This window comes from Microtus ochrogaster, chromosome 8, assembly GCF_000317375.1.
Source record: "Microtus ochrogaster isolate Prairie Vole_2 chromosome 8, MicOch1.0, whole genome shotgun sequence".
Taxonomy (NCBI): domain Eukaryota; kingdom Metazoa; phylum Chordata; class Mammalia; order Rodentia; family Cricetidae; genus Microtus; species Microtus ochrogaster.
Genome location: NC_022015.1, coordinates 42,276,097 through 42,290,522, shown reverse-complemented (window position 1 = coordinate 42,290,522; position 14,426 = coordinate 42,276,097). Strand labels below are relative to the sequence as shown.

General features: G+C 46.1%; 1 protein-coding gene across 3 annotated transcripts in view; it reads right to left on the bottom strand.

Moving 5' to 3' along the window:
* LOC101992960 (HRAS-like suppressor 3) overlaps window positions 1-13,776 on the bottom strand; it is a 28,183-nt gene extending 14,407 nt beyond the window's left edge. The window contains exons 1-2 of one of the 3 annotated variants that reach the window (XM_005351880.2): window positions 13,652-13,776; window positions 13,207-13,273 (exon numbers count right to left, since the gene is read on the bottom strand). In XM_005351880.2, coding sequence (XP_005351937.1) covers window positions 13,207-13,221 — 15 coding nt within the window. In that variant the 5' untranslated portion in view covers window positions 13,222-13,273; window positions 13,652-13,776. Of the gene's footprint in view, window positions 1-10,026; window positions 10,072-13,206; window positions 13,274-13,469; window positions 13,500-13,651 lie in introns of those variants that run through there. The other 2 variants (XM_026781719.1, XM_005351879.3) reach the window with 2 other exon arrangements.
* Window positions 13,777-14,426: the final 650 nt, after the last annotated feature.

Below are 14,426 nucleotides of genomic sequence, written 5' to 3'. Positions count from 1 at the left end.
CTGCAGCTATGGTCACCTGTGTAAGACTTACACAAGAGCAAGAGGCCAGACCAGCCAGTATTCCAGCAGGTAACACTAGTTGGATTCATCGGGTTACAGAAACCAGAGAAGAGAGACAGAAGAGGCGGAGAGAAGGAACATGAAGGTGAGAAGGGGTTATGCTGGAATGGCCAGGTGAAGTCAGAGGCGGATTATAATCAAGATACATTGTGTACATGTATGCAATTAATTATTAAAAAACAAATAAAAGACACTCCTTAATAACTGTGAACCTAAGCCGGTGATGGTGGCGCACGCCTTTAATCCCAGGACTTGGGAGGCAGAGGCAGGCGGATCTCTGTGAGTTTGAGGCCAGCCTGGTCTACAAGAGCTAGTTCCAGGACAGAAACCAAAGCTATAGAGAAACCCCATCTTGAAAAAACCAAAAAATAAAAAAATAAAAAAAAAAACTGTGAACCTAAAAGGTCTTCTCATTAGCTTTGTCTTCTTAGTCCTCTTGCTACAAATATTACTTACTGAACTCCGGCTCAAGGTGCGATGCTAAGGCAAGATTATCAAGAATTCCAGACTAGGGTGAAGAAATGGCTCAGCACTTAAGAACACTGACTGCTCTTCCAGAGGATCCAGATAAAATTCCCAGCACCCACAAGGTGACTTACAACTGTCTAACTCCAGTCCAGGGAGACCTAAACCCTTTTCTGCCCTCTCTCAGGCATCAGGCACCCATATGGTACACAGACATACATGCAGCCAAAAATACCCATACACGTAAAATAAGTAAATAATTTTTAAATGACTTCTAAGCTAACTGGACCACATAATGAGACTCTGTCTCAAACCTCCTTCTTCTCTCTCCCTACTCCCCTCCACACCTTACTGCAATAACAAAAATGCATTTAAAATGTAACAGTCCAGCCTGCAAAATATTCAGTTATTTACAAAATAATGAGTTAAAGGTCATATCCCCAAAACTATACACTGTACAAATTTCTTTATATGACATTCCAAAGTAGGCATAAATATAGGACAGAAAACTGGTCAGCAATCCTAAGGGGCTGGGGTGAGGACAGGCACCATAAGAAAGGAACATGGGGATGTTAGGTTATTAAACTGTGCTCTTCTGCAGTTTTCTGACCTTTTTAGTTTCTTCCTTGTATACAATATAGTATAACCACATTCCCCACCCCCACTACCCTCTCTTGTCCCCTCCCTCCTCTTTCCAGAGGACCCCCTTTATAGCCCCAGCTAGTCATTTCCTATTATATAGATATATATGTAATTTATTTATTTTAGATTTACTTTTTTATGTATGAAGGTGCTTTGTCTGCGTCTATGCTTGTAGACCAGAGGGGAGTATAAGATTGTGAGCTGCCATGTGGGAATTGAACCCCGGTCCTCTGGAAGAACAGCCAGTGCTCTTAAGGGCTGAGCCATCTCTGCAGCCCTGTTATTTCCCATTTTCATGTCTCCATTTTGTGCAGGTGCCATACAAGGGTTCACAGCTACTGTATGATCAAGATATGCATGATGCAGTGGCCAAGTCCTATTCAGAAGACAGTGCCCCGAAACACTCTTTCCCATCCTCTGGCTTTTTCTGTCTTTCCATCCCTCTGCCTCGGTATTCCCTGGTCCTGTGAGGGACGTAGCTATCCCATGAGGATAGCATCCCATGAGGATAGCATCCCATGAGGATAGCATCCCATGAGGATAGCATCCCATGAGGATAGCATCCCATGAGGATAGCACCAGCAGTCCTTATCCTCCATGCTTCGACCAGTTCTGCATCTCTTCCTTGACTTAAGGCTGTGAGTGCATCTGCTCTGTCTTCCATTAGATCAATGGTTCACTTGTGCTTATCAAAACGGAAGTACACACTTGAAAAGGTGAATTATATAATAAATTTGGGGTTTTGAGGCAGGGTCTCACTTAGCCCAGGCTTGCCTGAACTTGCTATGTAGCTGAGGACAACCCTGTACTGGTTTCCTACACCCACCTCCCAAGTGATAGAATTTCTGGTGCGCATCACTGCAGCCGGCCCTCTTCATTCTGTTTTAGCTGAAGTTATTATCTTTCCCATATTATTTCCTGGTTAAATTACACATTAATTTTTAAATTTAAAAGTAAAACTTAGCTGCGTGTAGCGCCATACACCTTTAATACCAGTACTTGGACGGTAGAGTCAGGAGGACCTCCGTGAGTTCAAGGTCAGCCTGGTCTACACAGTGAGACCATGTTCCAAAAGCAAATTGAAGCCAGAGAGGAAGCAATAAAGAAGAGCTAGAGTGACTGGGTGGTTAAGAGCAGCCCTGTAACTCCAGCTCCAGGATCTGACCCTCTTCTGGGCTCCACAGGCCCTGACCTGCGACTTCAGAAGGCTTTGTGAAGGCTTTGTCAACAGAGGACTCACAACAGAGAAAGGGTAGCCTGCTAACTGAAAGTGCTGTGGACTGAAAGATAGCTCAGTAAGCAAAGTGCTTGCTTTGTTTAACATCCGTTTGATCCTCTCTAGAATCCACACGAAAAGTCAGCCGTGGTCATCAATGTGTGTTTACAGTCCCAGCACTGGTAAGGAGTTCTTGCAGGTCGCCCAAGTTTGGTTCCGAGTATGCAAATCAGGCAGTTCACAGTCACCTGTAACCCTGGCCTCCTCAGGCATCTGCACTCATGCCACAAAGACACACAGACACACATACACAGACACGTATATATGCACACACAGACACACTTAAAAATAAAATAAATCTCTTAAAAATAACCTAAAGTGTTTGTTTTCTAACCTTGTACAGAAGAAAAAAACGCCAATCTGATGGACCAGCTTGATTCCATCTTAAAGTTAAAAACTATTTTGTTATAAGGTCAAAATAAGTTCATTTCTGTTTTCTGCAAAATTCAAGTTAACCATGTTTTTAACCTGTTTCTGGAATTTGGTATACTCCCCACCCTGTGAAGTTTGACTCACACCTCAGAGACAGACTCTAGCCTGGTAAGATAAGATGTTCTGGCTAGGCAGTGGTTGCAAATGCCTTTAATTCCAGCACTTGGGAGGCAGAGGCAGGCGGATCTCTGTGAGTTCAAGGCTAGCCTGGTCTACAATTGCTAGGACTACACAGTTAGAAGTTCTGTCTCAAAAAGACAAAAAAATAAAAAAGTTTTGAGGATCTTTGACAAAATGTACCCTCCTATAACTAAGCAGGATTATGATTATCTATCACCAAGGACTGCCTCTGATCCTTCTGTGAGCTGCCATTGCTCACTTTCAGTGTTGGATGGCCCCCAGAAGCACCTTCAGCTCCCAGGTAGCTTGGGCAGTGTTCCTGGCCACCCAGACCAGACTATGTATAGTCTACCCTAGGCAGAGGCAACATCCAATCTGCCCCTATGGATGAAGGTTTGTATGTTCCGAACGGGCAAGGTGGCCAAGCCCTAGTCATAGCAAAGAAGACTCTCTAGAAACCCCTGTCTGTGGACCAAAAGCCCTTCAAAAATCCTGTCCTACAGGCCTCTCAAGAGGACCCTGTCCTTGTCCCATGCCTCCCCTTTATCTCCACTGCCCCCACCTCTCCTGAGCCTACTCCCTCTGTTCCAGCTGCCCCATGGAGCCACCTTTGGTCCTTTCCCCTCCCATATCTGTCCGGGAGGTCCCAATGGGTAGCTAGATTCAGTTTCCTGGCCCTGACCAGCCTACAGCTCGTTTCCACTCCTGTCCCCAAGCAGAAGCAACTCCACATTGGCCAACAGGTGACTTCAGTTTCCATTTCTGTGTGTGAAACAGAAGGACTCCCGTCCCTGTCCTTCCTCTCTGCCAGGCACCTGAAGGAGGATACCTATATGTTCCATTTCATTTGCTACAACGGATCCTTACAACTGGAAACCAGAATCCTCCTATCAGCAAAGACCCTAATTCTCTGATTTCCCTGACTAATTCTGTGTTGGTTTTTTGAAAACCATCTCCTCACCTAGGATGAATGACTGCCAACAAATTCTCAGCACTCTCTTCGCGAAGGGAGAGAGAGCAAATCCTACCTAGCAGAAGCAGCTAAGGAGCTGACCAATTAAGCAGTCTTGATAATGATCTGAGAACAGCAGCTACTGACAAAGTTCTGTTCCGGAGACCAGACTGGGATTATGGGACAGAAGGAGACATGAGGTCACCCTGAGTACCACCAGATTCCTCTGGAGGGCCTGAGGTTGGCAGCTCACAAACCTACTAGTCTGACTACAGAAGTCGATATAAAACAGGGCTCAGAAGAAGCATCTGGAGGCATGCCCACTATATATACTTCTCCAGGTAGGGAGGACTCAGAAAACCTCAAGGCGATTAACCTGACCTTTGTAATTCAGTTGGCCTCAGATGTACATGAGAAAAAAGCAAAAGATGGATGGGTTTGTAGGAAAGAATTGGTCAGAATTATTAGAAATAGCCCCAAAAGTATTTGACAATAGAGACAACAAGGAAGATTCTCTAGTGAAAATGAATCGTGCCACTGTGGCAGCACTACAGGCTCCTGGCACTTCCAGCCCTGAATAAGCCACCTACAAGAAAAAGAAAACGCCCTTACAAAAGTCCTGCCAGGAATTGGGACACTGGAAAAATGAATGACCTCGGTGGAAACGGGTTGGCCTTCTCAGCCACAGATAAACAGTCCTGACTTTGGAAGAACTGGGGGTGGGGATATGGCTCTTTTAATTTAGGCCCCCAGAAACCTATGGTAACTTTCTCAATTGGGGACCAACCTGTAAACTTCTGGTAGACCTGGGAGCATCACTTTCTGTATTACTGAAACCCCTGAGACCCCTTGATAAAAGGACAATGGAAGAACAGAGAACTACATGGGAAATTTAAAACTATAACTGGACCACCAAATGGACTGTGGTTTTTATTTTCACTCAGTGGAATCAACAAATCTCTGCTATAAAAGGGCCACAGGGATCCCAGGAGCCCAACTGAATGCTGTTGTATTCTGCATAGGGAACATGGATTGGATTATCAGAAAGGTCCTCTCAGATGCAGGAACAAGGCTGCCTTTTCCAGAATGGGGCTCAGGAAACCCCTAGCCATCACAGCACCCTGCACAGCACAGGCAGGGACACTGACAAAGCTGAGACTATGCACCCACAGGATTTCAGAACAAAGCACTTTTATTTCCCACAAAAGAGGGCTGCAGAGCAGCCGTTTTCCTTAGCCAGCGAATTGAGGAATTCTGGCCTCTGAAATTCATTTTGAAAAACAACCCCAACTACTGTATAAGGACCAAATTAAACATATCCTATATATATGTACATCAGATCACTGAAGAGAACAATATGGATTTACATAGGCAGGTATAGAAACAATAATAAAAATTTCTTTCAAAAAAGCAAGCCAAAGCCAGACACGATGGTGCACGCCTTTAATCCCAGTATTTGGGAGGCAGAGGCAGGTAGATCTCTGTGAGTTTGAGGCAAATCTGATCTATGTACTGAGTTCTAGGACAGCCAGAGCTACATTTTTTTAAAAGGCAAGTTGAAGGCTGGGGATGTGGCTTAGCTGGTAGGGCGCCAGCCTGGCATGTACAAAGCCATGGGTTCATTCCTCAGCACCCCATAAAACCCAGTGCAGTGGTGCCTGCCTGTAATCCCTACATCTGGGAGGGAAGGCCAGAGGAACAGAAGTTCAAGATCAGCCTCAGTAAATTCGGAGGCCAGCTTGGGCTTCATGAGACCCAATCTCAAAAATGCCCCTCTCATCAAAAAATAAGTTGGAAGATATGACAGGGTTGAGGATGCCACTCGGGGGAAGGGCACTTGTTTAGCATGCCAAGGTCCTGGGTTTGATTGCCAGAATCACCACCTCCCCCTAAAAAGACTACTATTCTATTTCTGCTTAAATGTACATTTTTATGTACCTGGAATTAAAATGCATTATATATTATGCATGATCTGGGGAAAATATGCCAAACTACTTGTTAGTCCCTACAGTGACTGATAGACATCTGGGGATTCACACTTTATTATTTGATTCTTTGAATATTTTTACTATGAATTATTTTAAAAATAAAATTTTTAAAGAGTTGAGTGTGAGAAAACACGTGTGTGTTGCATGTCTGTGTCTGTGAGTGTTCATGTGCCTATGTGTTCATGTGTGTGTTCATGTGTGTATGTGTGTGGTGTATTGTGTGTGGTGTGTGTATCTATATGTGTGTGTGTCTGCATGTGTATACAGAGGCCAGATGCCAACATCACAAGTCATCCTCAGCCAAATCCACCTTACTTTGAGACAAGGCCTCTCACTGACCCTGAAACTCACTGATGTAGCTAGGCTGGCAGGCCCTTGAGCTCCAAAGGTTCTTCTCTCCCCACCCTACCCCACCCCTAGCGCTGGGACTGCAAACATGTACCACGGGCCCCGCTTTTTATATGGATGCTGAGGATCTGAATTTAGGCGTCCAGCACACACAGCAAGAGCTTTGCTGACTATGCCATATCTCCAATCCCAGTATTTAAAAAAGAAAATTTAAGTGAGAAGAAATGCTCACATGTTGAATATTCAGTTTTTAAAATGGAAAATGGAGACACCATCTGTTACCAAACTCTCATGAAATTGTCTTAATTAGGAGTATTAATTTTTATTGATTTTCTAGCTTTAAAATTGTTTTAGTAGTTGGGTAGTGATGCTGTATGCCTTTAATCCCAGCACTTGGGAAGCAGAGGCAGGCAGGTGGATCTCTGTGAGTTCAAAGCCAGCCTGGTCTACAGAGCGAATTCCAGGCAGCCAGGGCTACACAGAGAAACCCTGTCTTGAAAAAAACAAACAAAAAAGTTTAAATAAATATGTACCTATGTTTTGGTTTTGGTTTTGTTTGATAGGAGGGTTAAACGCTTTTCTTTATTTTTATATTTTATATTTTTTATAGGTATCCACATTTTGCCTATGTACCGTATACATTTCAGATGCCAGAAGAGGGCATTGGATTCCCTTCAACTGGAATTATAGGCAATTGTGAGCTTCTATATGGGTGCTGGAACCTGAGTCTTCTGCAAGAACAAGTGCTCTTAGCATCTCAACAGTCTCTCCAGTCCCTATCTTTTTGTTTTGTTTTGTTTTGTTTTGTTTTGTTTTGTTTGTTGAGACATGATCTCACCTTGTAGTTCAAGATGATCACAGATTTACTATATAACTCAGGCTAGCCTCAAACTCATAGTAATCCTCCTGCCTCACCTTCTTGATGCTACTACAATTATACCACCTTGAAACTTGACAAAAATCAGTGGATTATAATCTGGAAAGATGAGTCAACAACACTTGCCGTGCAAATCTGATGGCCTGAGTTCAGTCCCCAGACCCCATTATGGAAGGAAAGAACAGCTCCCATAGGTTGTGTCTGGTTTCCACACGTGTGCCATAGCACACAGGCTCAGAGAGAGGTGGGAGATGCGGGATAAAATAAATGTAATATATATATATTTTTTTTTTTGGTTTTTCAAGACAGGGTTTCTCTGTGGTTTTGGAGCCTGTCCTGGAACTAGCTCTTGTAGACCAGGCTGGTCTCGAACTCACAAAGATCCACCTGCCTCTGCCTCCCAAGTGCTGGGATTAAAGGCGTGCGCCACCACCGCCCGGCTAAATGTAAGATTTTAAATATTTACTTATAGTGTGGCCAGTGTAATAAAAGGCTACATCAGCAATACTGTTCCAAGGACAAAAACCATCATTTCTGGACCAATGTGAAGTAAACTGCTTGCTCTGAACTGTTTAGAAATTGAAAAGCTAGAAACCCTCCTGGATATCTAACAACTGAGTTTAAACTGTCAGGAGGGATTGTTTTCACCAACAATTCATTTATTCTTTTGTGTTATTTACTCACACTTCCATTTGTTTTTCCCCACTCAACCAACCAACGACCATTTAAATGTGCACAGCATTTAAGAACCTTAGCTTCCCGGGTGCTAGATTACGGGCGAGGCCCACTATGCCTGACTACTGATGGCTCTGTTTAACTCCAGCTAAGTTTAATTTTCAGGAATGGCACAGTGATTATGCTTAGGACTTTGAGCTTCAAACCATGGCTCAAATGCTTACTGTAGAGCACTGAACAAGTTTACCCAAACTCCCTGGGCCTTACTCTCCTCGGCCAAAAAATGAGGACAGTTATATATGGCATCTGATTCAGATTAAATAAGCCAGTAACTATAAAACACTGGGTGGAGGAGGAAATAGCTCAATAGGAAAAGCATTTGCCGCACAAATACAAAGTTTGGCTTGATTCCAAAAACCCAGTTTAATAAAAAAAAAAAAAAAAAAAAGCCAGGGGCCAGGTGTCAGGTTTGGTGGCAGCACACACCTTTGAACCATTCCTCTGAGTTCAAGTCTAGTCTACAGGGTAAGTTGCAGGCCAACCAAAGCTACAGAGAGACCTTGCTGAAACAGAAAGCCACATTGGAATGAGTAAAAGCACTTGCTGTACAAATAACCCAAGTTCACCCGGGTGTCGTCCCTTGAAACCAAAAAGCCAGAAAGGGTGGCGTACAGTGAAGCCCAGCACTCCTGCAGCAAGGAGGGGGCAGAGCGGGAGAACACGCCCGAAGCTCATGGCCCAGCTACACTGCATAGTGGCAGAACCAAGAGAGACCCTGCCTCAAAAAGGCAAAAGTGAGAACTAATTCCTAAATGCACTTCTCTGATCTTCACGCAAGCAATTATAACATATAGCCAGCCAGGAAAGACTACTTGGGATTTCCAGGCAAGCAAGAAATCTGCCCCTCCCCCAAAAAAAGGTAGAGGCTAGAGAAATGCCTCAGTATTAAGAGCACTAGTTGCTCTTTCAGAAGACATGGGTTTGATTCCCAGAACCCACATGGCGGCTCACAACCATCGTAACTCAAGTCCCAGGGAATCAGGGGCTCTCCTCTGACTTTTGTGGGCACTACATGCACATAGCATGCAGACATATAAGCAGTCAGAACACCCATATACATAAAATAAAAAAATAAACTAAAAATGAAAGAGGGACAGCACCTAAGACTGGCCCCTTGCCTCCCGATGCACGCATCACACATGAGCATATGCACACTGTTTTATGATCACGACTCAGCAGAGAGGGAGTGTTCTGGAATCAGCAGCTAATGGGTGGGTGCTGTCAGTCTGTTTTCATCCAGATACAGCGAGGACACCGTGGCTCTTGTGAACTCCAGCCTGAGAGAATTCTCCCTGTTCCCGGAAACCACATGCCCCAGTGAATGTGAAAATACCTGACCGTGTCTTTCACTTTTGATGCCGAGTTAAAGGTCTGGGAGCTTGTGGAACACAAACAAACAAAGCCTAAGTCTTGCCAAGAATGGACTTTTCATGAGAAGTTGGGGGAGTTTCCATACAAAGGTTTTGAGAGAAGAAAATCTGTGAGAGCTAGGGGCTGATCTGAGATGACTGGAGCCCCAGAAACCCAGACCAGGCACCCTTAGAAACCGTTCAAACTTCTGGACTTAATCTCTGGGAACTCTCTGGTTAACCAAGACTGTTAATACCTACCCAGTACTGCTTGTGTAAGAAATAACTGTGATAGTGGCTGAATGCCGTAAAACCACTTAAACCTACAAGGAAAATGCTAGAGAGCCTGTGCTACAGGCTAGGTGGGGGAGGGGAGGGGGTCAGAAGAAGTAGGAAGAGCCTGGCAGCGCTGGCTTCCTAGCCTGGGGTTCAGAAAAAAGGTAGATAAGACAGACCTGGCCTGACACGTTACCCTTTCCTCATGCCCCTGCCCAAGCCTCCTAGTCAGTCAGAGAATGCTAGGGGCAACTCCAGCAGGCGTCCAGGCTCAGAAGCCCAAATGCCCCAAGCATCCTGCCCACCCAGGCTCTCCAGCACCAAACCCCAAGCCTATTCTCCTCCAGGGTAAACCTGGCCCCTTTGTGCCTTCCAAACTGCCCCACCCCCAACTCATACACCCCCACCAAACCCTACTGGGGCCTTCACAGGTTACCTGGAATCCTGCTAGTGGCCTCATTTTATAGATGAGAAAAAAAGAGTTTCCAAGCTGGGAATGAACTTACCCAAGGCATCAGAGACTGTCCAGAAGCCATAGCAGGATTCTACCACAGATCTACCTGGATTCAAGTATCCATTGATAAAATAGGATATGAAAACATAAAAGAGCTGAGGGCGGGGGCCACGGGGAAGGCCTATCAGTCTCTCTTATTGTAGAGCCCCGGCTTCAACTTTAGTGTGGGAGTGCTCCTCTAAACTGAAACCAGCTTCAAGGTCAAGTAATAGATAAGTGGGTAGCAGAGGAAACCTCAGGGCCTCCCTCCCTCAGGTCCTGCAGAGGAAGCTCTTCCCTCCTCCACGATCCCAGCCCAGTCTTTTTTTTTTTCTGTTCGGGTTTTGGATTTGATTTCTCATTGTTGGTGGTTTGTTTTGTTTTGTTGTTGATGATAGTGCTGGTGGTAGTGGATTTTATTTATTTTTGAGATGGGAGGGTCTTGTTGTATTGACCAGCCTGGCCTCCAGCTCTACATACCACCTCCCCAGTGGTAGAATTACGAGTGTGTGTGTGTGTGTGTGCGTGTGTGTGTGTGCGCGCGCGCGCGTGCGCAAGTGCATGCTTGTGTATATGTGTATGCGTGCATGTGTGCATGTGTGCGTGTGTCTGTGTGTGTGTGTGTGTGTGTGACCATGCCCAGTTCGCTAGCTCTCTTAGACAGAATGACTGTAATGAACGGCTGAGCTAGGGGAATGTGTGACCAGTTTCCAAGTGTATCCTATTATCTAGACCGGCCCAGCATGCTGAGGGGTGAGGACTGGATCCACTCCACCAGTATCCAGCCTGGCACTTACAGGGCCTCATCAGAGGCTGATGGCCTGGGGAGGGGACACTGTCTATTCCTCCAATCCCTCCCAACTCTGGGGGTGAAGATGCAACTCTGCAGGAACAGAAGCCCCCAAGACACTTGAGAAGCATCCTCTTCCCTCCCCTTTCTTTGCACCCTAACCCTAACTCCACAGATTCCCCCAGATATCAAGTTCAGATCAGAAAAGGGTCAGGCCTAGCTTAGTGGCCCTTGCCTTTACTCCCAGTGCCTGGTAGGCAGAGACCTGCGGATCTCTTTCAGTTCTGAGATCATCCTGGTCTACACAGTGGATTCTGGGACAGCCAGAACTACATAGATACTCTGTCTCAAAAAAGCAAAACAAGATAAGAAAGGAAGCAAGCCCTTCAGGGCTCTGGGCTCAGCACTGGAAGGTACATTCACATCACAGGACTTCGGTTTCAGTTTGAGTTTGAGTACTCACTTCCTGGAAATACATCCGAAGTTCAGCAAAACAGTGGTAGAAGATGAAAGCATCTTTCATCCAAACTTCTTACCTGGCTAGAAAGTTTAGGGCAGGGAGAGGCCTGGGCTGAACCTTCATGCCGCCCTCTTCCCCCAAGCCCTGCCGAGGTAGCTGCCTAGGTCTCTAGCCACAGTCTGCATTTTTAGTTCGGGTTTGGGTTTTGTTTTTTAAACTTTTTTCCTTTATTTTTATCTTATGTAAATGTGTGCTTTGACTGCACATTTGTCTATGCATCATATGTGTACAAGTGCTCTTGGTTGCCAGCAAAGGGTGTCAGACCACATGGTACTGGAGTTACAGACGGCGGCTGGCTACCGTGTGTGTGCGCTGGGAATTGAATCCACATCCTCTGGAAAAGCACCCGGTGCACTTAACCACTGAGACCTGTCTTATTTTGTTTGAGTCAGGACTCCCTACATAGCCCAGGCTAGCCTCCAACTCTGCATCCTCTTGCATCAAGCTCCCAAGTGGTGGGATTGTGGGTGTGTGCCACCACGCCCCGCTTCACAGCCCTGCTGATGGGATAACTGCAAATATTGAGCTGAGTGCAGGGAAAAGAATGATGAGTTTCCCTGCTCAGCCTGAGAGGAGAAGAATCATCAGGAAGATTTAATAATTTCTATGCAAACCTCCAGTTGGTAAATATTTATTCCTCATTCTCTTAAATAAAAATGCAGGGACGGTGAGATGGCTCATCAAGGAAAGGAGATTGCTGCCAGGCCTGATGACCCAAGTCCACATCCCAGGACCCCAATAGTGAACAAGAGAACTAATTCCTGCAAGCTGTTCTCTGACCTCCACATGTTAGCCAAGGCCGATGCATGCCCCTAAAACACATAAATTTAAAAAGTTTGTGTATGTGGGTAAGTTAACTCAAACCCACACAACAGAAGCACACGTGCGCTCCTAATGTCTCAGCGGTAGTTTATGGTGCTGTGGTCTTGGGTCTTAACACCTGAAAGCGCAGCCTGGAACCAGACTCGTGTGACTGTTCTGGGAACTACTAACTTTTAAATGATATTTCACGCAGGGGAACAGAATGAATTCGAGCTTGATTAAAATCCACAACAGGTACTGAACTAGAACACAATCCCAACTGGGTTGTCTTCAAAAACCTACAGTCTGAACCAAGTCAGTAAAGCCCTTGTTAAAGTGAAGAAGACATTTGCCCAGTAAAGGTCTCAAGAAAGATGCTGGGGCTGGGATGGGTCTCAGTTGGTAGAGAGCTTGCCTGGCATGCAGGAGAGTTTCAAAAAACCGAGTATGGGGTACACACCTACAATTCCAGCACTTAAGAAGCGGAGGCAGGGGAATCAGAAATCCAAGCTTGTCCTCACTACAAGTTTGACACCAGCTTGACTTACCTAAGGCCTCGTCTCAACAAATAAACAACAAACAAAAAAAATAAATAAACAAAAAAATCAGAAAGAAAGGGGAAGGGGAATGGAGGGGAAAGGGAAGGAAGGAGAAGCAAGAGCTGGAATCTGCTGGCGGCAGGGATGGTCATGAAATGAGTCAGCTGAGGAGAGAAAAGCCCACTGCCAAGAGGGTTCAGCCTCCGGACTTTCCAGCCCAGGAATCTGCTCACGGTTCCTGGTTTGATAGAAAGACCAAACCTCCAACGTGCCTACCTCTTCTGCCTTCTATTGAGCCTGTTTCAAGCAGGGTGGCTCTCCAACCTGCCCACTTCAGCAACTGCTGCCATCACTCAACAAGTGGCATCTGACCCACAGCTGATACCTGATCCCAGCAGCAGAGAGAAGTGGGGGCTTTCCCTACAAAGATCCTCTTCAAAACAGCAAATCAGACCCCGAGAAGACAAGAGCCATTATAAAAACACTACCTCATCCCTGCCCCCCTCGCCCCCCTCCACCCCCCACCTTCACCCCCATACTTACTATGGGCGTTGGCATCTTCTTCAGTGATGTTTGGGGCTCAGCTTCAGCTCAGCAGCGGTGTGGATGCCTAAGGCACAGAGGGAGCAGAGCTTATTTCGTCTCTAACAAGAAGCAAGGTCCCCAAGCCCTCAGGAGCAGGAGGCTTCTCGCAGGGCTCTCTAGGAACAACCCCCAAACTCTTCCAACTTTCTCGACCACTTCTGCTTTGCTCTGCACTTGCCCTTGGGACGGACAAACCCCTCGCCAGAGGCCAGGCGGCTCACCCGATCCCTGGACTCTGGTACTTGTTCTGGCCGGGCATTCGTGCGTCCCTGGCTGCTTTTCTCTGCCCCGGCGGGTGCCAGATGGGTGGCAGCTACTCGCCTGACTTGTTTATGCCCGCGCAGCCGTTCTCCAGCTCCCAGATAGCTCGCGGGGACCTGCAGAGGCACCTGGGCTTTCTCACCTTTGCTTAGGTCCCAAAAGAAGCGCTCCACCCTCCTCAGGTCACGAGCGTGCAAGCGAGGCCAGCGCACTCAGAATCGGTTTAATGGCTGCAGAGTCCTGGCCCCGCCATGTCACCCCGCCCACCTCCAGTGACAAGCTAATGAGAGCATCGCCAAGGGCCTGCCTGCTGCGTCCTCTGGGGTTCACTTAAATGCCTCGCCTGGCCACTCTGCTCCTCTGCCCCAGATCCCCCTGCCCCTAACAGCCTTCACACACTCCTCTATCCGTGCCTAATATGTAAGAACATGTCACATTACTTGTTATCTTTGTACACGAATCATACAGAAGGGTTATTTATCTCTTCCACTCGAGAGTGGGACATGTCTGTAATCCTAGCATTTGGGAAGCCGAGGAAGGAGAACTGTCATGAGTTCCAAGTTAGCCTGGGCAACAGTGAGACCTTGTCTCCAAAATAAAATAATAATAATAATAATAATAATAATAATAATAATAATAAAATAACTGGACCTAGTGGTTCATGCCTTTGGTTCCTGCACTCAGAGAGCAGAGGTAGGCCTGTCTCTGTGTGCAGGAAACTAGCCTGCTCTACATAGTGAGTTCTAAGGGGAACATAGAGAAACCTTGCCTCAAATATTGAAAATACAACAACAATAACAACAACAACATCAGTAATATGGAGCTGAAGAGATAGCTCAGGGGTTAAAGGCACTTGCTGCTCTTGCAGAGGTCCTGGGTTTGGTTCCCAGCACCCACATAGTGGCTCACAATCACAG